The sequence below is a fragment of the Vigna unguiculata genome, chromosome 3 (assembly GCF_004118075.2).
Source record: "Vigna unguiculata cultivar IT97K-499-35 chromosome 3, ASM411807v1, whole genome shotgun sequence".
NCBI classification, from domain to species: domain Eukaryota; kingdom Viridiplantae; phylum Streptophyta; class Magnoliopsida; order Fabales; family Fabaceae; genus Vigna; species Vigna unguiculata.
In genome coordinates, this window is record NC_040281.1 from 11195400 (window position 1) to 11220211 (window position 24812).

The window sequence follows — 24812 nt, forward strand, 5'->3', positions numbered from 1 at the left end:
AATACATGGCCCACATTCACCTTCAAGCCCAAGCCCATTAAGAGGCCCAATAATAAGGAGCATGCTCAAAAAGGTCCAATTGGGCTTCATTCAAGATGTCCCAAACCCACATGGACTTCTCATACTCTTCACATGGGCCAAAGAAGATGTGAAGATTTGAAGAGGTGTCTCAAAGAGCAATAGAATAGCAATAATATTTGTTTAGGCTTTGCTTTCTAGAATAATAAGTCAAACAATGAGTAGTTCAATTGATAAAATTGGGCTTGACTAAGCCCAATAGGAGATTTTGCCATGAACTATCAAAAGAGCAAAGGTGGACTAAGTGAAAGTCAACACTTCTTCCTACACCTCATGGATCCAAAGCATCCAAGGGTTAGGAATGCTTCCTCCTTTTCCAAGGCATCATCCAATGGCCAAGATCAAGCCTCCTTCTCCAAGCTTAATCTAAGGGCCAAGATCAAGGCCCACTCCATCCAATGGCTCTCCTTTCTCATGTGTAAATGGCTTCATATAAAAGCCAAAATTTCACTCATTTGTAGACACTCTTGAAATTTTATGCAATAGATGCAACTTGAGTTGAGAGCACTCCTCCCTTTATTGCCTTTGAGAGGCACCACTTTCTAGAGATTTCCTTTCTCTACCTCTAGCCACCTTCCTTAGGCTAGCATAAATTAGGAAATCTTATTATCACCTCTCTTTCACCTTCCATTGCTTGCAAGTGACTTCCAACTTGCCTCCATTCCTTCATCCATTTCCGCTGCCCATGGAGCTCTTCATGCACCTTTAGTGCTCCACCATGCTTTGACTAGTTTAATAATATCGCTTATCCTAGTGAGTTTTATGGGCCCACTGGTCCAGAAGCTTCTCAAGCTCAAGCATTTACTTTTCTAGTTAGAGACCAACGTCTTGGGGCTAATGTAGGATCTGCTCAAGGACCTATAGGTTTAGGTAAATATGAAATGCGTTCCCTGACTGGAGAAATTATTTTTGGCGGAGAAACTATGCGTTTTTGGGATTTGCGTGCTCCTTGGTTAGAACCTCTAAGGGGTCCTAATGGTTTAGACTTGAGTAGACTGAAAAAATATATACAGCCTTGGCAATCTTGCTACACTTGTGTACCTCTCAATGTTTTGTCATGCATTTTCGGATATGAATACGAAGAAAATGTTAGATTATCATATTTTTGGTTAATTTTTTCAATGTGTTAAAATTCATCAATTTGTAAGACATAATAATAAATTAAATACTTAAATAGTGTAAATAATAGGTAACTTAAATATTAAAATAAACGTGAAGCTTTCATAGCTCAGTTGGTTAGAGCACCCGTTTAGTAAGCGGGAGGTCTTGAGTTCAACTCTCAATGAAAGCAGTGCCACATGTTGTTTTTGGTGACCATCTATATTGTTGGAATCTAATGCCAAAAAATATTGGTTTCTTTTTGCATATGATGTTAATGTTAATGGTATTATGTTACAAATTCTAATATGTGATATTGTTCATCATATGTTTTGTTTGCACCAGGTCTCCCCCTCACTACAATCCCTTTGAATAATCACTTCCTCTACCACCCTAATATGGGGGCATGCTCACATAGTCACAATTGGCTCCCAAAATTGCAACCATAAAGTCTCTAGTGTTCGTATTTTGAAATTTGAATTCTACAATATAAGATGTGTAATTGTTGGGTCTTACTTGATTTTATGGTGAACTTTGTTTCTATGGAGTAATTTATAATTACCTTTTTTGCTTGACATATTCAAGGTTGGAAATTTAGAGGGGTGGGTTATCGCACCATTTGTTTTACTTTTAGCATTATGTATTGTTTGCTAACTATTTGATTGTGGCGCTTGTTGTCAGGGACCATGATAAGAAAGAAAACAAGAAAAAAAAAGAAGAAGAAAAAGACTAAGGAGTTTGAAGGGGTAGCTGTTGCAAACCAAATTACTCTGAGTACTGAAAAGCATATCAAATTCATTATAATAGTGACAATTATAAACGTTGTAATATAAAGAGAATAATGACAGTTCAAACAGTCACCACTTACATTGAAAATATTTTCCAATAAAAAAGTTCTAACAAAAAATTTATGACGGCTATAATTATCATTATTTACATCTAGAAAATGTTACTTTATACAATGTAGTAAATTGCAGTTGTTGCAGCGATTAGCTTGAAAACCCCATATTATACTTTGTGGCAGTAACATCTATGGTGGTTTTCAAACCACCACACATGTAAATAGTGGTGGTGAACACCACCGTACTATACAAAACTAATTGATACAATTTACACAATTTTTTTAATAATGTCATAATATCTTCATAATATCCAAGATTAAAATTATTTAAATGCTCAATTTTCTTTTTATTTCATAAGAAAATGATTTATTTGTTAAATATGCAATTGATGCTTTGTTATAAGCATTTAATTTGCAATGATATGATTGATAAATTTATTTTAACTCACATGATATGATATAAATCATTGATTTATTGACATATGATTTTTATATTCTTTGATAAATATTATCGATATTATTAGCTCTAATTATATTTGATCTATTATTTACTCTAGTTGGAAAGTTCTCTTAAATAGGAAAATTCTGAATATTGGAAATGCAACAACAATACTTTCCATTCCTAGAAAATCCAGGGTGAATATAATCTTGATTAAAGCTTCATTATAAGATTTTTCACTTACAAATATCTATGAAAAATAAATATGAAGATAGAAGTTATAAGAAGAAAGCAATCAAGAGAAGATATCCTTTCAATCAAGGAAATAACTTTGAAGATTTCATCAAAATAATTATGAGTGAAGAAGATAATTGTTCCTTAATTTCCATTATTCAAAGATTCCAAATGTCAAATAATTTTAGACATCAAAGAAGAAGGAAATATGATCATGGAAGTAGCACAAAAAATATTCAATCAGGAAGATTCAAAACAAAAAATGTTAAATGACCATATTTCCAATATGTCTATAAATACAAAGACCATGGTGAGGAAGATATAGAGGAGAGATATGAATACACAAGAAAAAAGTGAAATATACAAGAAACAGAAAAAGAAAGATAGAACAATATATTGGGCATATAAAGTCAAATCTAGAAAAGTCTTAATAAAATAAATATTGGCTTGTGAGCTTAACCATTATAATATTCTTCATTATGTGAAGTATACCTTATGAGCTAAAATTGTACTTACTCATTGTAAAGGAATTTTCTCATTATCTAAATTGAGAGTTCTTGATCTCAGATGGAGACTAAGAAGGATACCTGAAGAGGTTGAAACTCATGTTATATTTGAACAGACTATACTCATGATACCTAGAGAGATTAATACTCATGTTTAAGTTAGTTATAATTGATTAGTGGAACCTATTAAGAGAAACTGGATGTAGCCTAGTGTGTTTGTGAATCAGTATAAAATCATGTGTTTATTTGTTCTTTGCCTTACATCTTCATTCAAATATGTCTTTGTATGAAAAACTTGCAAAAATTTCTACAAACATTTTTCATCTGCCCCTTCTAGAGCCAAATTGCACTATCAAAAGAATATGTGATGAGTGATATGTATGCCCTCATTTAGCTTTTAATCTTGACTTCTTAATTGGTTTTGTGCGTGATAGATTCTTTAAATTAGGATTTGTTATAATTGGGATTATTGAGAATGAGATAGAAAAACATGTTAAAAATATATTTTTAGTTGCATAAGTGTTCTTTGGATAACCATGAAAATGGGAACATACATATGGAGGAGAAGGTAAAAAGTTACAAAAGATAACCATGAAAATTTTGAGTCTCACATGTAGTGCAACAGGGTGTGAAAGGAATTGGAGCACATTTGACCAAGTCCATACTAAGAGAAGAAATAGATTGGAACAACAAAGACTAAATGCTCTTGTCTATGTAAAGTACAATCTCCAACTTGAGTTGAGACAAAAGAGTATTGAGAAGAGAAGGGGGAAACTTGTGATCCCATATATTTGTCGGATATTGAATCATATGAGAAAAAGAAAATCCTTGTTTGCCTATTGATTCCTCATGGATGGATATACATGAGTGCTTTGATGATGAAGAGGGACCTCCAATAAAAAAGGAAGAAAGGTAATTTTTTTCTATTCACAAGTTAAAATTTGAATGTTAACAAACTAGAACTAAACTTCATTTCTTTTTCTTTTGCTAATATAGGGCCAAGAAACTTAAATGCCAAAACTAATAAAAAAGAAAAATCCATTGTAGGAGATGAGGAGGAATTTGAAGACATTAACGAAGGGGAATAACTTTCAATAGAAGATGAAGATGACTTGAGTGATATAGATCTTAGAGATGATGATGATGAAATATGAATGATTTAGAATAGAATATTTTTTTTTAGGTTCTTTAGGATACAAGCAACAACCGTAACTATGTTTGTATGCAAATAACAACAACAACACTTATTTATTGGATGGCTATAATGTAATACTTGTTTAGTACCATATAGCCATAGTTAAAGGAATCTTAGGCAACAACCACAATGTTTTTTGAAGGCTGAGTTGCTGAAACTATGAATTTATATGGTAAATATACATAAATACAACCACTCTATTTGACTATGAGGTTGCTTTGTTATTAATTGTCTCTTTGCATATTTATATATCTTATATATTTAAGTATATGTTACATTTTTTAATGTTTATGAATCATATGATTCATTATACAATATGATTCACAATTCAAAATTTAAGCTCTTTGATACACGATACGATTCACGATTCAACTACCATGCTTGTCATACACTAAAAATAATGAGAAGAACATATAAACACACTTTGCTTATGAAGATAGTGATTCTGATTATGGCCATATGGATGCTACTCATCTTGATATTGTTATTTTATTTGCTAAACCAAATAGAAACATTGATAACCTCATTGGTAATGAATGTGTAAATAAAAAGATTTTCTCATATTGATGTTTATGTTTATATGAAGAATGAATGTTGATACTAACACCAATAATGAGGATATGTGTTGTATTGATAGTGCAACAATTCGTACAATTCTCAAGAGTAATAATTTTTTCTCTTGCTTGGTAATGTGATACGTCAATGATAGTATTATTTATAGTACTACAAATATATTTGAAGGCTCCAGAAGAGCTATTGTACTTCTACCAAGACGTTTAATAGAAACTTTTTAAGTTTCAAGGATATTTATCTAAATGGATATCATATTGAGACAAACATTGAAAAAGATATGAAATATCTTTATATCTATGATTTAATTGAAAAAAAATATGTATTGAAGCAATTATCAACCTTCTCTTATGGTTTACACATATATTAGTACAATTGATATGCATGTCATGGTAAACCAGAAGTTTACGAATCAAAATGAATGCCTTGTTTGACATGATCAATTGGATGGTTCATACTACACATATATTAGTACAATTAAAATGCTTCTCATGGTAAACCAGAAGTTTATGAATTAGAATGAATTCATTGTTTGGCCTGATCAGTTAGATAATCTTGGATCTATTATGATGCAGAAAAAAAAGGTTGAAAAACTCATATGGACACACACTTAAGAGTCAAAAGACTTCTTCAGACCAATGAGTTTTCATGTACTGTACATTCACAAAAGAAAGTTGATAATAAGATCATCACAAGAAAAATTATAAATGAGTCAATCTCATTTTCAAAACGAATACAAGGTGATATTTGTGGTCCAATACACTCACCATGTGGATCATTTCATGATTTTGATTGATGCATCAACTAGATGGTCAACTCACAATCAGACATTTGTAAAGTTATTGGCACAATTAAGAGCTCATTTCCCATATTATCCGATTAAGAAAATTCGTCTTGATAATATTGGTGAATTTGCATCTCATGCTTTTTATGAGTATTGTATATCAATCGGAGTTGAAGTTAAACATCTAGTAACACATGTTTATACTCCAAATAGACTTACATAATCATTAATAAAATGTCTAAAATTGGTTGCAAGATCATTGCTTATGAGAGCTAATCTTCCAATGGCTACTTATTGATATGCAATTTTGCATGTTGCAACATTGATTCGCATCAAGCCAACAAGTTATCACAAAATACTTTATTATGCAATTGGTTTTTTGTTAGTAACCTAATATTTTCATGCAAGAATTTTTTGTGTTTGGTGTATATGTTCCAATTTTCACACAAAAAAGGACTATGATAGGTCCTTAGAGACGATTGATAATATATGTTGGATATGATTCTCCTTCAATAATAAAATATCTTGAACTACCAACATGAGACTTATTTACAATTTGACTTTTCGATTATCACTTTGATGAATAAGTTTTTCCAACATTAAGGGGAGAAAGAAAACAATTGGAAAATGATATTGGTTGGAATGAAATATCATTATCTTATCTTGATCCTCGTACAAAAGAATATGAATTATAAGTTCAAAAGATAATTCATTTACAAAATTAGTCAATCAATTACTGGATGTTCTTATTGACAAAAAGGGTAATCAAATCATATATACCAACTACTAATGCTTTGAATATATTTGATATTAGTTCATGACACGCCTGAAGCGTGCTAGGTCTGTTGGTTCCGAAGACATGCTTGAAGCATTGTAAGCCTATTGGTTCCAGAGATAAAAATTGTCGAATGAGAAAATAAGCGAAAATGCTAGATGACCTAATCGAAAAGGTGGAAATCTCAAAAGATTCATTTAACATAATTAATGATTTGGTTCCAGAAGAACCTCAGGTACCTGAAATTGTTGAAAATGATGAGATCTCAATAAATTATGTCATGAAATTGTTAGATACAAAGCACAGTTGGTTGCTCAAGGTTTTTCACAAACATAATATTTATTTGTGAAAAGATATATTCATTGGTATTGGACGTAACAACATTGCAATATTTTATTATCCTAGTTGCACAATAAAGTCTTCATTTACATATAATGAATGATGTTACAACCTATTTGTACGACGATTCTCTTAAGAATGATATTTATATGAAAATCCCTAAAAGATTTAATTTGCCTAATAAGGCAAATTTAAAAGAGGGTTATTCAATAAAATTGAACAAGTTATTTTGTTGATTAAAACAATATGGGCATGTGTGGTGTAATTGTCTTATTGAATACTTTTTAAAAGAAGGACATAAAAATGACCCTATTTGTCCTTGCATTTATATGAAAAGATCCGAAAATGAGTTTTCCATAATTGTTGTTTATGTAGATGACATAAACATCGTTGGAACTCCTAATGAGCGCACAACGACAATTGTTTGTTTAAAGAAAGAATATGAGATGAAGGATCTTGGAAGGACAAAGTTTTGTTTGGGATTACAAATTGACTATTTAAACAAAGGTGTTTTTGTACATCAAGAAGCTTATATAATGAGAGTGCTTAAAACGTTCTATATGGACAAATCACATTCATTATGCACTCTAATGGTAGTGAGGTCGTAAGATGTTGATCAAGACCCTTTTAGACCTCAAGAAAAAGATGAAGAACTTATTGGTCCTGAAGTACCATATCTTAGTGTTATAGGACCCTATTGTATCTTGTTAATTATACTCGACCTGATATAACATTTGCTGTAAATTTGTTAGCAAGAGATAATTCTTCACCTACAAGAAGACATTTGAATGGAGTAAAACAAATACTTTGTTAGCTTAAGGGCACTATGAATATGGGCTTATTTTACCCAAATGTTTCAAAATCAGATCTAATGGATTATGCAAATGCAGGTTATTTATCAGATCCTCATAATGGTCAATCACAAACAGGATATTTGTTCACATGTGGTGGCACAACGATTTCATGACAGTCTATGAAGCAAACAATAACAACAATATCGCCAAATCATGTGGAAATTTTAGCATTACATGAGGCAAGTCGTGAATGCATTTGGTTAAGGTCTATAATTCAACATGTGCAACAAACTTGTGGTTTATCCTCGGAAAAAATGAAATCAACAACCATATATAAAGACAAGAGTGCATGCTACTCAATTGAAAGAAGGATATATTAAAGGAGACAAAACAAAACATATTCTTCCAAAAATCTTTTTCACTCATGATCTTTAAAGAAATGGTGATGTAGAGATTCAAAAGATTCGTTTATGTGAAAATCTAACAGATCTATTTACAAAGCCTTTCCCAAGGAAAATGTTTGAGTAATTGGTTCACAAGATTGAACTCCGTCATCTTAATGATGTAAGTTTACATGAGGAGAGTAATAGAAGATGTAAAAAACAATATTATATAGAATGATGTATTTTTTTTTTCGTTCACTAGATTTTTATCCAAATGATTTTTTTTCTAGTAAAGTTTTAACGAGACACATTCTCTTATCAGTAGACACCCAAGAGGAAGTATTATGAATTAATGATCGTCCATTGATTTGATATAGTTGCTCGTATAATACATCTTATATATATGAATATGATTCTTCTTATCAGTAATCAAGTAGTAAGACTCAAAATAAAGTTGTTTCCTATTATCTCATTTTCTATTCTTACTTTTATTCTCTCCTCTATTATTAATTTTATTTTATAACATAAAAATATATTTCAATATTTTATTCAATTATTTATTATATTCCGAGATAATCATCCTTCGTACATTGTTATACATAGATGTTATTACAAATAAATATTGTTATACATATATGTTATTAAAAAAAACTAAAATTATATACTCATCGCATACAAAAAAAATGATAATTTATCCGTTTTAACGTAATAAAAATGAATTTAAAATAAACAAGGTACACAAGTAGAGAAAAAGGAAATTTTTGAAAATAATAAATTTAATAAATTGACAACTTTACTATTTTAACACTTTTAAATTTTTGTCACTTTTAAAACAACAAGCTCTAGCTATTAAAAGAAAAAAATTATTTATTTTCTTTTTTTACTTTTATAGTTGTAAAGAAACAATGTGACCGTTGGTTCGAAGTTTATATTAAAATTTGAAAAACAAGAGAGAAGAAGACAGAAGGTACTTGGCCGCGCGATCAAATTCAAAATTCACGCTCCACGCACTCGTCTCTCTCTCTCTCTCTCAACCCTAATCTACCACTTCACTTCAATTTCTCTCTTCGAGTCCTCCATTTCCCAAGCCTCACATGGCTTCCCGCAATCCCAGCAATGTAAGTAAAGCTTTTGTTCCTCTCACTCCAATCTTTATTTCGTTTTCTCTCAATCCATACCTTGCTGCTTTTCCCTCTAGACCACTTTTGTTTTCGCTTTCAGAAAAGGGTGGGCCCCGAAGAAGCTTCTCTGGACAAGCGTCGCAGGGGCACCGCAGCTGAGAAAATGGAGCGACAGGGCGGTCCCGCTGCTGCTGGGAGGCCCAGAACACCGTTTTCCGTTGTCACAAATCGCTCTGACCTTAACACGACGAGTGATGTCACCGACGCGGTTGATTTCACGAAGGAGGAGGTGGAGGCTTTGTTGAATGAAAAGAAGAAGGGAAATACCTATGATAGTAAGGTTTGTTTTGTGATGTTCTTGATTTATCAATTAGTCAATATTTTTTTTCTTCCTTTCTGTTTTTGATTGTATTGTGGTTTGTTTGGCAGAAAAAGATGGAGCAGATGACGGATCTTATTAAGCGCCTTAAGGCCTGCGTTCGCTGGTATAAAAGAATTGAAGAAGGGTATGTCCAAGAAAAGGAAAAGCTTCAGTCTGAGCTAGAGGCTTCTGAGAAGAAGTGCAGTGATACTGGTATGTTTTATCTCTACGGAATTTTTTAGAATAAGTTGAGTGGATATTGTGATATGCCTTTGAAATTTTCCTAAAACTCTGTTTAGAAGCATGATGGCTATCATTTGTGTTAGGCGGGAGAAGGAATTTGTATATTTTTGTATTGTTTGCTGTGTGGCTAGAAGTAGGTAGGGATTTAGGTGAAATAGAGTTTACACATAAGTGACATTTGCTCTTCAATATACAGTGAAATAGTTATCGAGTTATTGTAATTATTTGGTGATGTATTTAATTTGTTGAGGGTTTATATATTTTGTTTAATTTGTTCTATTTGAAAGACCGGGTGACTTTTATTTTAAACTTATTTGATTCACTCTAGAGTCCCTTGATGCCCAGGTAGAATTTATTATCTTTAGTTGTCAGATCAGAAAAATTCACATGGAAAGGAAAATTATTTTATGACCATACATTTCTGTTTTCTCAGAGACTGAGATGAAGAATAAGATTGATGAGTTGAAGGAGGCTCTATCTGATTCGAGGAAGAAAATTTCTTGTCTAGAAGAGAGAATTGTGAAGGAAGAATCAGATAAATTGGTATGCTATCTTTGTTGTGGAATGTCTCAAGAGAATTTACATTATTTCCCAATGACCTCTTTTTTTGTGGCTTCAAATCCAGGAAGCGATTAATTCTTATGGTAAAGAAAAGGAAGTCAGAACTAAAGCTGAGAAAGTTCGGGATGAGAAGTCAGCTGAGCTTGAGAAAGTTCGGGATGAGAAATCAGTTGCTGAGAAGAAGGTAATTTAATGCTATATTCTGTATAATATTGTTGTTTGAAAAATATTGGACTACTGAACTTTACCCCTGAGTTATATACTAAATTATTGCCCTCTTGGGTAAATTCTGCACTTAAAAGATGTTCATGTTTTGTGCTATTTGAATCCTACTGATTCCCTCGTTATATGTTCCTTTTGAAACTATTGAGTTTTGCAGGCCATTTCAAATGAAGATTTGTACAAGCGATCACAGGAGTATAATATGAGCTTGCAGCAGTACAATAGTCGTCTTCAGTTTGATCTTGAAACAGTTAATGAGGCCCTTAAACGGCTTGAAACTGAGAAAGCAACCATTGTTGAGAGTCTTAGCAATTTAAGAGGCCACAATAAGGCATTGCAGGATCAGTTGGTATCTCTTAAAGTAAGTTGTATCTGTATTTTCTCTCTAGTTGTACGTGTTGTATGAATTTTTGCCACTGATTTTAATAAATATATACACCAACTGAATTATTATGTAAACATTGTGATAATTATTTTTCTAAATTGTTTGCGAAATGGAAGTGATACTGATAGCTTACCTTATACTTCTTAAAATCTCTTAAGTAAACTTGTTTTGAAGAACCTATTGCATTTTACTGGTACTTTTACCATTAGCATTACCTCCCTGTTGTCATTGATGGTGGTATCTTGATAGCCGCTATTCCTTTAATGTTTGTTGCCTCTTTTCTTAAATTTTTTTTAATCTGTTTTTCAGGTTTCACAGGACGAGACTATAAAGCAGAAAGAAACTTTAGTAAATGAGCTAAAATGTCTTCGTGAGGAATTAAAGCAACTTAGAGATGACCGTGACCGTCAGTTGGAGCAAGTACAAGCTCTAACCGGAGAAATAGCGAGGCACAAAGAATATACTGGGAAAACATGTACCCAATTGGATACGTTGATGATTAAAACAAATGCTCTTGAGGTTTGTTGGTTTGTTTTGTTCACCTTCATATATTTTGTTCTTTTATTTCATTAATAGTGAACTTCTGTGTCTAATAGATTTATGTTATGGTGGGGTTTCTTCATAGGAAACTTGTTCATCTCAAAAGGATCAAATAAATATACTGCAGCAGCAGTTGTTTGCTGAAAGAGAGAAATTAAAGGTAATGTAGTTGGTTTTTATTCTTGGCATGGGAAAGTTGCTTATCATATAATTTTCTTGCAGTGTGCTTTAATGTTTTTGACAATTAGACCTGAAACAACTTTATTTTCCTTCTGTTAGAATTCTGATCTATCAGCTTCAGAAACAAGAACAATGTTCGAAGAGCAGAAGAGGATTATACAGGGGCTACAGGAGCGTTTGGCAGATAAAGAATTTCAAGTAGTAGAAGGAGAGAAGTTAAGAAAAAAACTGCATAACACTATTTTGGTATGTATTGCTTGCTTCTCATATTTGATTTGATTTTTGTAATGTAGATCTCTACTTATAGGTGAATGATATTCAACTAATTTCTACTTCAGGAGCTAAAAGGAAATATTCGTGTTTTCTGCCGTGTACGGCCGCTCCTATCGGATGACAGTGCGGACACGGCTGTTTCATTCCCTACTTCAACAGAAGCGCTTGGTCGGGGCATTGAATTGGTACAAAGCGGTACGTATACAAACAATTTTGTAACTCTGCAGCTTTCGTATTTTATGATTTACGTGTTTAGTGTAGTATACGTGCTTTGACGAGCATCAAAATCCCACCCGTTAATGTTGAGCAGGGCAGAAGTACAATTTCACATTTGACAAGGTGTTCAATCACGAGGCTTCTCAGCAGGACGTTTTTGTAGAGATATCACAGCTGGTACAAAGTGCACTTGATGGCTACAAGGTAATTTCTAGTTTGCCTCCTTTCCGTTCAGTATTTGTCTGGCAGATGCAGATCACAGTACGCAGGGAATAATTATAAAAATCATTGGGACAAGAAAAAAAAAAAAACTAACGTACCCCCAGTGCCTATGTTTGGGACGAATGATCTTCAATTTTTTAAAATAACATGGATGATTTCTTGCATTTGCACAATCATACGAAATTTCTTGGGTGCAGTGGTGGTAAAACCAAAAAATTAAATGATTATAATACCCTTGGGATACTTTTTTTGTTTGTTTAAATAAAGCACTGTGCGTGTGGTATAAGATTAATGTTGTTGTTATTATTGTTTGTAGTATATGATTGTCTGTTTTTCGCCCTTTATAGGAAATACTCACTAATTACCGAGTACTTAGTTTGTTGTTAAGTTTGCAGTGTCCTCTTTATATCAGTATCTTCCTTGAGTATGCTACCAATGCTTGAAGTACATATTCTTTAAATTTGTTATTTATTATAAACTTTAGTCTAGTATTTTGTTCAAATAGACTACTAAGGTGGCTGAAGATAATCCAGCTGTGTTTATTTCTTGAAAAGTTGTCTCAGCCGTGACCCGTGTTATGCAGAATAGACGTGGAATGGGTTATATACCATTTTAAATATGCCTTAATAGAGGCTTATCTTTTTCGTTCATATTTTTTCTTGCTTTTATTTGTGTATTTGGGTCTATGCCGTGTCTTGACACAGAGGGGCATGGTTTGCTATGACAGGTGTGCATCTTTGCATATGGACAGACGGGCTCAGGTAAAACCTACACTATGATGGGTAGGCCTGATGAGCCAGATCTGAAAGGGTTGATACCCCGTTCTTTAGAACAGATATTCCAGACTAGCCAGTCTCTAAAAGACCAAGGGTGGAGGTACACAATGCAGGTTAGTATACTGCATCCTGATTTTCAAATTTCATGTGGCCAAATCTACTTATGGAAACTGAAAAATTTAATTGAACAATTCCAGGCATCAATACTGGAAATATATAATGAGACCATCAGGGATTTGTTATTAACAAATCGGTCAAGTGATCATGCACGATCGGAAAATAGTGCTTCCAGCAAGCAGTACACTATCAAACATGATGCAAATGGAAACACACATGTTTCGGACCTCACAATTAAGGATGTTTGTAGCGCAGATGAGATTTCCTCCCTCCTGCGACAGGCAGCACAAAGCAGGTATAGGTCTTTAATATTTTTGATCATGAAGATGATTGTTTGAAAGGTTCTTTGAATGAACTTTCTCGATAAATGTGTGCAAAGTTTGAATGTTTTCTTCCATATGAATTTTAGATGGCTTCTTATTCCTTTTCAACTAATCAGTTGAAGCTGCTAAGTTTCTGTTTATGGTTTATAAGTGTATTCGATTCAGTTAGAAAATCTAATAATTTATTAAGGACAAATGTGGCACTCATGTTTTTTCAGGTCAGTGGGAAGAACACAAATGAATGAACAGTCATCCAGAAGCCATTTTGTCTTTACACTGCGTATAAGTGGGAAAAATGAGGTACATGCTTTTCTTAAACATATTTTGTTTTTGTTCTTTTGTCCTGCTGACATTATTTCCTGATGCACTTTCTCTATTTTATAGAACACTGAACAACAAGTCCAAGGTGTCTTAAACCTGATCGATCTTGCTGGAAGTGAAAGACTCTCGAGGAGTGGGGCAACTGGAGACCGGTTGAAGGAAACTCAGGTATCCATGATTTGCATTGCTATTAGTAACTTGGGCAGCATGCCAACAATTCTATTTTGTGATAACAGCGTTTTTGTTAACTGTCACGTTCAGGCTATCAACAAAAGTTTATCGTCTCTGAGCGATGTCATATTTGCTTTGGGAGGAAAGAAAGAAGATCATATTCCTTTTAGGAATTCAAAGCTGACGTACCTTCTCCAGGTTTGTTAACCTGTTAAAATGTTCATAATTGATGAATTGATGTGGTTGTGTTATCATATCCAAATTAAAGAGTGAAAATGTAACACAACTTAAGTATGATCATCAACTTTATATGTTGATAAAGGAAGATATTAATTAGTTTAAAAAATAGCTTTGTTCTTCTAAATGCTCCTTAACCAGTATTGTATTGATGGCAGCCATGTCTCGGTGGCGACTCCAAAACGTTGATGTTTGTCAACATCTCACCTGATCAATCTTCCACTGGCGAGTCACTTTGTTCCCTCCGCTTTGCAGCCAGAGTCAATGCCTGTGAAATTGGGATTCCGCGGCGTCAGACTCAGACATCATCATCACGCTCCTCAGAATCCCGTTTGAGCTATGGTTAACAGAGAGATTTGCCTGGCAATAGGTTTCATCCATAACCAAATTTAATTGTTTATTTGCCCTGCTTTAGCGGCAGAATGAAGAAAATATATTTATATATATTCTTTTTTGCTGCTATAATTGTACGAGTGTAAAATTTAGAGAATCTAACTTTTGTGTAAATTGATTGTAGAGGCTTGGCTTTAGCCTCCGATAGTATGTATGTACCAATAATTTGTGTACCATTCAGATGTGACATGACATAGTTCTCAATTTGGCTTTAGCATTTGTTTATTCAAGTGATTTTTGCTCGCAAAGCGTTTTTTGTCCTCAAAAGCTCTTCCCAGAACGTTAACAAAATTCTTGTCCTTTTCTTCCCTCATTATTTAGGAGGTTAAACTTCGTTTTGGCATCATTTTAAAAGACCGCTGTAAGATGAGCCTTGAACAACGCAACAGAACACTGGGGATTGGGCGGTGGAACTCATCCACTGAGTAATTTTGCTTGGGCAATTACTTCCTGCACCTCATCAAATTTTCACTACCACCCTATCAAAATGCTTCCAAAAAATGTTTTTCGTAAAAGAGGATTGGCTTCTGAAAAAAATATTCCGGAATTGTTTATTGTGTTTGGGAAAATAAATTCCGGAAGTTGTTGGATGGTGGAAGAAAATGATAAGGTGCATGAAGAAGCTGCCTTTTGTTTGTCGTGTGTATCATTTATGAACTGGCTACAGTGATATGTATAGGTGGGTTTACACAAATCCTTTATCTATTCTAATCTAATAAAATAATTTCGGGCGAGTTGAATTGAATTTCTTTACTTCCTTTTCATTCTTTCTTTGAATTTATATTTTAAACCATTGTTTTTGGATTTTTTAGACAAGACTATTATTACAAAATTAAAAAATTTAAAATTTAAAAATATAATTTTGGTAAATAAAATTAAAATAAGTTGAATAGTAGTTATATTATTATTGTTTTATCAATATCACGTAATTTTAGTCAAATTAAATCTTGGGTAAGACTGTTATTGAGATTGAATCAGTTCAATTTCAATAAATCATGAGAATTAGTTCAAAAGTAATTGGAGAATATATGACACAATTAACACCTTTAAAGGGAATAGAAATTGATTTGTTAATGAGTAATAATGAGATTTTTTATATGAAGGAACGATTAATTCATATACTTTTCGATGTAAATTTTCCTGATATATAAGAGTATAATACTTTTTAGCTTCTATGCATGGTATTTTTAATCTTTTTTTATTTATTTCATAAGTGTAGATAAATAATTAAAAAATTGTATACACTCGATTTATTATGAATAATTAGTACAAAACCCAAATAAATTATAAAAATATATGACTAATTTTCGGATCATTAATAAATAGTAATTTTAACATTGAGGACGGTAAAAATTAAATTACTACAAAGCCCATATAACGTTGTGCCTCTCTTAATTTATAGTATGGTTCTCAGTTCTACGAATATATACAGAAATGTGAGTAAACACAAGTGATTAAAAATCTAGAATTAATTCATTAAATACATCTTTCACTTTTTGATAATTCCCAAAAAAGATACTTAGAGAACATTGAAAATTGAAAGCGTAGATCTTTAATTTCATCTTTTTTCTTATGTTTTGGTGTTCTAATTCTTTACAGGAATTCTTTTCAATTGTATTTTTTCCTTGTAACAAAAACCTCGTCTGTAACCAAGACCACATGTGCAGGGTCTTCAATCCTTTCTTCATTCAACCAACACTTGTTAGATTCTTATTTGTGACAGAATGTGTCAAGAGAATTTCTTTCAACAATGATGACAACTTTTATTTGTATGTATTTTCTGAGAAGTTGTCACATGTTCTTCATCCGAAATTATCAAAGCACCAAAAAATGCTAGTTTCTCGAATAAAGTGTTTTGCTGCATTAATACAAAGGTCCAAAAATTGTACCTGATTCATAACTATGTCCTCTGTGATAACACTCGAATTTAGTGAGGCATAAGACTAGCAGCACAGAGTGAGATACTCATTGAACAAAATTGGTTTTTTCAACATGGAAGTTTGAATCCCATGTATCTACCTGATACATAGTCTTTCCAAGTTCTAATCATTCCAAAGCTAGTCATTAGAACTACACTTAAAGTCATCACTATGCTAACCGAAAATACTATTATGGATGGTCTTCCATAGCTTTGAATTGCTCTCTGCACCACCAACAACCCAATAAGTGATGCAACAAAGCATATTATGGCCAACATTATGGCAGTCTCTATGTGATCCATGCCCAACAATAGGTACTGCAATGCTGACATGGTAGATGAGAAGAAAACCATGAAAGAACATGTTGCTGCTGTCACCTATACAACAAAATCATTTTGAGTGCTGAGTTAATGCCAGTTTATTATCCAAGCCACTGTAATCATCAGTGAGTTGATGGATTGGACTAGCCACTAATACCTAATGTTAATCATCATGATATGTTCCTTATGAAATCTAAGAAAAAAATTATTAATGTTTGTTCAAATATCAACTAATTTTCATCTCATTTAAGAAAATCATCCCAAAATACTGTTTATTCAGTTCATTTTTGTTTTCTAATTAGTCTTCTGGTTCTTGTGATATCACAACCACACTTACTTTCAATGGAACAAATTTTCATAAATTTGAACTTTTCCATAAAGGGTAATTTAGAAATGATAAGATTGAGAAAACATTTTTAATCAATATGTATTTTTTTTATTATGTTGAAGATAGAAGGAAATACATCTTATGTTCATAAGTTCATGGAACTAACCTCAGGAGCTATTCCAACATGCAGAAGAAGTGGACTTATCAGCATTCCACCTCCAATTCCAAAGACACCACCCAATATCCCTGCTAGCAGTGCCATTATTGGAAAAATAAGCTTGTTTGATGGTCCTCTTGAGGACAGACATGGGTCCTGCATCGAATTTGACCGAATGAGGTTCTAACTTTAAGCAACATTCAAGAATTAATTTTCAGTGTATGATGTTTTAAAAACCTCGTGCATGAGATTTTGATCTTGATGGCTATCTTTTCTGTACACAATCCAAGCAGTGAAAAACAAGGCAAGAGGGATTTGAGCTGATGAAAGAATCCAGTATCCCACACCACATGGCTCCATTGGAATGATACTCTATTATTTCAATAATTGCATCACAAGTTCAGTCATCAAATGCATATATATCCAAACTAGAGGAATTAATATCAATATCAGAAACCTTACCAAAAGTACATCTAGCAGCTATAATAGAATGAAAAGGACTTGAAATCACAAAACAAGACAGAAAAATAGACAACAGATTCTGAGGACCTCTCACCTTTTGCTTTTAAATGTTACTTAGCATCAAATTTCTCATCTAAAGTTTATTAAATTTTGAAGACGGTTTCCAAAACTCTACACTCTGCTCTATTAATATACCTTGCACCACCCTCCATCAGTTATTTGAGCAACTTTGCTTGAGTACTTACTCAAATAATTTTTGGAAAGTAGAAATTAAAGACACCCTCAGTCTCGAATTGAGTCAACTCTGGAACACTGTTCTTGTTATGCTTATTTATAACTTGACATTTATAAATCCAATTCTAATACCAATCTCACAAAAATCATAGTATCTCAAGTAAATTAACCAGGTTTAATGAATCTACAACATTAGTACATAAGGAAGAGCAAAATCTAACCTGTCCATATTTATTGCCACGAAGAAGATAAAGGGAGAAGAAAGTGAACCAGACCAAGAGTAAGACCACCAATTTCAGCCAAGGGATTCTAACCCTGATATTTTCTTCAGGAACCAGAACCTGTTCTTCAACACTTTTCATCCCTTCTTTTTCTTTGTTCCCCTGCACTCCACCTTCCCTTTCTTCACCACTCCCATGTTCTAATAGTCCGTTTTCAAGCCCCTCAAATCCATCCCTTTTCCTCCTTTCTTCTGATTCAATCTTCCAAAACAACACCCCACTGTTGCAGGTCTTTGAGGTAGACCAAGTGAGAAAGACAGCAAACAACATAGTAATCAACCATTCTGGGAATACAAGGTTGCATATGACTCCAACACTCACTCCTAGCAGCATACACGGTTCTGACAAAAGTGCTATGTCATAGTCAATCAATGACTTGCCACCAAATTTAGGGCTTGTGGCACAAAGATTGCACATGACATTTGCAACAGACCCTCCTGTGACCATGAAAGCTGACAAACTTGAAGCTATTTTGAGGTCCAGCCCAGCCACAATAGTCAATATGGGAATGAAAAGTCCACCGCCACCAATGCCACCAGCACTGGATATAGAAGAAGCAATGAAGCACAACACTCCTGCCACCACTATAGGGCCTGAAAATTGAATCTCAGCTTCTTCGAATCCTTGTGCACCATTTCCCCATTCATATATTTTCTGTAAGAAATGGTTCCTGCCAAGGGTGTCTACAATAGTTTGTGCTTCTTCTGCATTACAAGGATTGAAGGAGATGAAGGTAAGAACAAAAAATGAGAGGCTGTGAAAAATCCTCATTCGTTTGAGAATTTGTAGAAATCTGCAAGGTGTTTGAATGAATAACTCAGTGTGCCAATGCCTTTATATAAGCATATAGATAATGGTAACAATGCCTTTCGAAAATAAACACAAACAAATAGGGTCATACAAGACAATGATATGAAAATTGTCTCAAGAAAAAAATTTGAGATTCTTTAAGGATTTGTACAGAGACATGCTGAGGGCAATGTTAAAAGGGTTGTTGGTTTCTTTGCTCTTGTAACTTAATTCCTTTAAGATATGTTTTTATTATCTATAATAATTCGTTACACATTTTATATATTTTTATTTTATTTTTAATTATATTTCAAAATTTAAGAAAATATAAATAAATTATTTCAGCACTAAAAGTAAATACACACTTAAATATTACAATCCATTACATATTACTCACATCATATATTTTCTATGTTAATATATTATAAATATTTTTATTTATCTAACTATTAATATTAACTAGTTAATTTTAAGACAACCACTTTGTTTTTTTCTTGTTTTTTTTCCCATTAAATTCGGAAAATTTTTAAGAGTTAAATTCAACTATGTAGTATTTTTAAGCCTTGTAATACCATTTTTATGCATTATAAATAAATAAGCATTGTTTTTTCAAAGCTATCGTAGAAAAATTTACCAATTTTTCAACAAACTAATAATACAATTTAGTAATAACTAAATTTTCTCATTGTTTTCTAATAATTACCAAATATATATATAGTAGTTTCGTTTTTCTTTATTATTATACTTTAAATATAGCAATGAACCTTACGTTTTTTACCATGCTAACACTCCTACAGTTTCCATTGTTATGTTTAGATATTTCAACTTTGTTTCCATTATCTCAAGCTGCAATTTTAATGTGTAGACATTTCAACGGTGTTCATATGTTCCACCTTTTCTTTTCCTCCTTTCCCCTTAAATTATATATCACTTATTATTGCATATATTATCTTTTTACAATTTTTTTGTCAGAATTGATAAATATCCCTATACTTTATAGTTGATGTATTTAGTTCCCATTTTTTTTTTACAAATAAGATGTATTTAGTTTCTGATAACAAGCATGTTTTGTATTGACAGTTTTATTTAACTTAAAAGTTGAAAGTTTAACTAAAAACAAAAAGACTATTAATTAAGTGATAATTCACTAAAATATAAAGTTTGTATTGTATTTATCTATAATAACGTGTCTACATATCGTTATTCCAGTTTTATCTTTATTTATTTTAAAAATTAATTATTTTATAAATAATTTACTTTTAACTGTTATTTTAAAAACTTCTTTTGTTTTAAATTATTATTTTAAACACTTATTTTTTACATATTTTATTTTTTTAATTTTATATTTAACAACTATTTTAAAAATTAATTATATATTTTTTATTAATTTTTAACTTAAATTTTGATAAAAATTAAAAATACGAACACACATACATGACAACGTTTGTATTTTCGTTAGTATTTATAATAAATATTTATTTTAGATGTAGATTAAAATTTGTCAAACATTTGAATTGAACAATAATTATTTTTTGTTCATTTTTTTTAACCTTTGAGTTGTTTCCTTTTATGGATTACTCTATTATCATTTATTCCTTTTATGAGGTAATCCGTTTATAGTAAATTTATTTGAAGTATTCCATAATATTAAATATTGAGTTACCACTTATATCTAAAGTACATTTTGACTTCACAGAAAAAAAAAAAAGTAAAAACAAAATCTAAGTGACAGTAGAAGTGAACTGTTTTTGTCCTGCCAAATAGAAGTGATTTTGTTTGGGTTGTGAAGACAAATAGAAGGGAATCTAAGAGTGACAGTACAAAACAAAGAAAGTGACAACTGGGAGACAAATAATTAGATAAAGATGAAGAGTTAATTAATATAAAACAAAGCAAATGATAAGAGAGAAGAAAATTTCAAAGTATACTACTATTCTTTTTTATAATTTAATGTATATTGACTTATATTATAATTGATTTTCTTTATCATCTTCGATGATGAACTATTATATATACTATTTCTTTTTTCAATTTCATCATGATATATAACATTCTAAGAAACATGCATATAATGATTTTTAATGGAATGTATCTTAAAAGAAAAGTTTAATTTACTGGCAGTATAAACCTTCTTTTTACATTATTGTTTATTATTTATTATATTGATCTAATATCTTACATGTACTACAATATATAAATTTTTTTTTATAATATAGATAGGTGCAAATTTTATTTTAGAAGTAGATTTTATAAAATTAAATTAAATTTAAAGTTCATTTCTCAAGTTAATATTAAATGATTTATAGTCTATCTTAACAAAATTTGTTATTTATTAGGTCCATCTTATCCATTATGGAGTGATTACCGAATCATTATTAATGTCTAATCTTAAGTTTAAGATGTGTCTTATCGTGATAGCTTGTTAGAGATCTCACATCAATAAGAAATATAAACTGAGTTTACAATATATAAATAAGTGAAACTTCGTCTTATAGATAAATTTTTAGAATTGAGTTATGTTTAAAGTTTAATTTTTAAGATTTATTACTATATATTGAATAAAATGTGGTGACAAAATGTTGTGTTTAAAAGAGGGGAAGTATATATAACTAAAATTTTACAAAATTAATAACAAATAATAGTTATAGAAGTTTTTAAATGCATTAAGTAGGGATTTTTCATTTTGGATTTATAATAGGTGTATATAAAAGTAACATTAAACATGTTTTCCTAAATAATTTTACTTATTAAGTACACTATTTTTTGTGTTTTCTATACAAAATATTCATTCTTTTTTATTTTTTATTTTTTAATTTACTCTATTAAGTCTTGAAGGGAGTTGTTTGTAAAAGGTTCATTAAAGTTAAATAATGTCATTAAAAATAGTTACTGCAAGAGAATAACTAGTTAAATGATTTTATGTTGCGAAGAGTGATATTACGTGAAAGAACATGAGAAAAAGAAAAAGAAAAGAAATACACGGTAGTTATAGAAAGGACTTGGAAGAAGAAAACTTAAAGAAATATATTGAAAAAAAAGAAGGAAATAAAACTCTTAGGTAATACTTTATAATCTTATGGTGTAACATCTCAATCGGATATTACTAATTTAAATAAAATAAAGTAAAATAATATCAAATATATCATTATTATTCAAAGTTTTTTCCTAAAACGCGGGAAAATTAAAACCTTACTAAAATGTCTCAAAATTCAAAACCATAAAGTAAACTTCATGTTTACATAGTTTAAAAATGATCAACTAAATGTTTACAAAATAGTCAAATATTATAGTCTATAAAACTTCCCAAGCTAACCCCTCTCCCGCTTTAAGTGTCACAAGCTCCACCTATGTAACGAATTACACGATCATCGCCAAACACACACATAAAGGGTGAGCTCATGTAACAATATAAACATATAATTTAATACATAGAATTTCACCCCCAAATTAATTTATATCAGCCAATGCTTAACCAAGAAACCTTATTGCCCTAAGGTTTCCAATCCACAATTTCATGACCATGGACCTAGGATCTATATGCTTTCACGAACTTGCCCGCTCGTGGTTCTACCTCTACGAACCTCCCCGCTCGTAGTCCAACTCTACGGACCTCCCCGCCCATAGTCCAACACACGTGATCCAACAACTATGAACCTCCCCGCTCGCAACAGTCCTCAAGTGTGAGAACGGAACATACGAACCTCCCCGCTCGTATCCTCACACGAGAGCATCATAATATGAACCTCTCCGCTCACCACTAGCCATGAACTTACCCGCTCATGACATAGTCAAGCACCTCCTGGTCCAAGTCCATATCGCAACACATTAAAACGAAATTAAGAAAAACACACTGCCCTATACAAGATACATGCTCAAGCTAGTCTTAGGGATTCCAATGCTTCCACGAACCTGCCCGCTCGTGGTCCAACTCTATGAACCTCCCCGCTCGTAGTCCAACATGCATGAACACCTACTATGAACCTCCCCGCTCATAGTAGCCTCAAGTGTGAGCACGAAACATACGAACCTCCCCGCTCGTATCCCCACACAAGAGTACAACAGATACGGACCTCCCCGCCCGCATCAATCACGCATCTCAAATCTCTGTTACGAACCTCCCCACTTGTAACTAATCCAGCATATCCTTAACCAAGCCCTCAAACTCATCCATGCAAATTCATCTGCAATGGACCCTTGCTCCTGCACTATCGCCTGGCGCTGCCAAAGCGCCACCAGACGAAATGGAAGTGTAGACCGCTTGACAGTTCCACAACACCGTCAGGCATCACGACACACAAAGCTTCCCTATTTCTGGTTATTGCTTAGCGCTTCACTCTTCACCGTTAGGGGCTACACCAGTAATGTGACACTACTGGTTTTAGGTACTCTAATTAAGTTCCTAGTATTAAACAATTGAATTCTCAAACATCCAGAACCCAAAATACGCAATCATATACTTCATATACTTAAATTTACAACATCACAGTTCATATGCATCATTCAATTATAAACACACATCTATCCCTTTCTAAATTCATATAAAACCATCAAAACAAAAGTGTTATACCCAATACACAATAATGGACAACCAAACAATATACAAATCAAGAAGAATACATAATCATTGCCCTAAAATATCGCACGGACAATAAGATAGTAATAAGGATAAAAATAAAAATAACAACAATAATAATAATAACGATAATAATAATAATAATAACAATAATAATAATAATAAAATGAAACAATAATAAAATAAAATAAACAATAATAATAAAACAACAATACTAAATAAATAAAATAAAATAAAATAATAATAATAATTAAATAAAGCACTAAAAATGAAATAATAATAATGATAATAAAATCATAAATAAAATAAAACAATGATAAAGTTAATAATGATAATAAAATAATATAATAATAATCATAATAAAATAATAATAATAATAATAATAATAGTAATAATAAATAATAATAATAATAAATAATAATAATAAAAATAGTAATAACAATAAAACTAAAAATAAAAATAATTATAATTATAATATAAATAACAATAATAATTATTATAATACTAATAATAATAATAATAATAAAAGAAGAGAATAAAATATTAATAATAATAATGATAAAAAAAATAATAATAATAAAATAAAAAAATTAAAATAAAATAAAATAAAATAAATAATAATAAGAAGAATAATAATTATAATGATAATAGTAATAATAATAATGAAAATAATAATAATAATAATAGTAAAATAAATTAATAATAATAATATTAAGGATAACAATAATAGTAATAATCTATCTATCTTCTATAACAATAAAGGGGATTCCTCTTTTTGTGTCCACATTTCATAATACCCATTTTACCCTTAGTTATTTTAAAAATTAATTATTTTATAAATAATTTACTTTTAATCATTTTTCTACAAATCTCTTTTGTCTTAAATCATTATTTAAATTTTCTTTTTACATATCTTTTTTTTAATTTTATATTTAACAACTATTTTAAAAATTATATATATGTTATTGATCTTAAATTTCTTGAAAATTAAAAAATGCGAATACACAGGCGCGACAACGTCTGTGTGTTCGCTAGTAATAATAATGATAAT

General features: G+C 31.4%; 2 protein-coding genes and 1 non-coding gene across 3 annotated transcripts; 2 read left to right on the plus strand and 1 right to left on the minus strand.

The window, feature by feature from the left end:
* Nucleotides 1-1295: 1295 nt before the first annotated feature.
* TRNAT-AGU lies at nucleotides 1296-1369 on the plus strand. The gene has a single exon. It is a non-coding gene; the product is annotated as a tRNA-Thr (tRNA).
* Nucleotides 1370-9005: 7636 nt separating this feature from the next.
* On the plus strand, nucleotides 9006-14943 carry LOC114176126 (kinesin-like protein KIN-14C). The gene is made up of 17 exons (XM_028061062.1): nucleotides 9006-9154; nucleotides 9258-9497; nucleotides 9587-9731; nucleotides 10195-10304; nucleotides 10387-10506; nucleotides 10702-10905; nucleotides 11239-11448; nucleotides 11555-11629; nucleotides 11749-11895; nucleotides 11988-12117; nucleotides 12233-12342; nucleotides 13088-13249; nucleotides 13334-13548; nucleotides 13795-13876; nucleotides 13961-14065; nucleotides 14159-14266; nucleotides 14464-14943. The coding sequence occupies exons 1-17, from the start codon at nucleotides 9131-9133 to the stop codon at nucleotides 14650-14652; spliced, it is 2376 nt and encodes a 791-aa protein (XP_027916863.1). The 5' UTR covers nucleotides 9006-9130; the 3' UTR covers nucleotides 14653-14943.
* Nucleotides 14944-16443: 1500 nt separating this feature from the next.
* Nucleotides 16444-19346, minus strand: LOC114179621 (sulfite exporter TauE/SafE family protein 2-like). The gene is made up of 4 exons (XM_028066037.1): nucleotides 18340-19346; nucleotides 17660-17794; nucleotides 17432-17578; nucleotides 16444-16994 (listed from the first exon to the last, which is right to left on the minus strand). The coding sequence occupies exons 1-4, from the start codon at nucleotides 19168-19170 to the stop codon at nucleotides 16686-16688; spliced, it is 1422 nt and encodes a 473-aa protein (XP_027921838.1). The 5' UTR covers nucleotides 19171-19346; the 3' UTR covers nucleotides 16444-16685.
* Between the last annotated feature and the right edge of the window lie 5466 nt (nucleotides 19347-24812).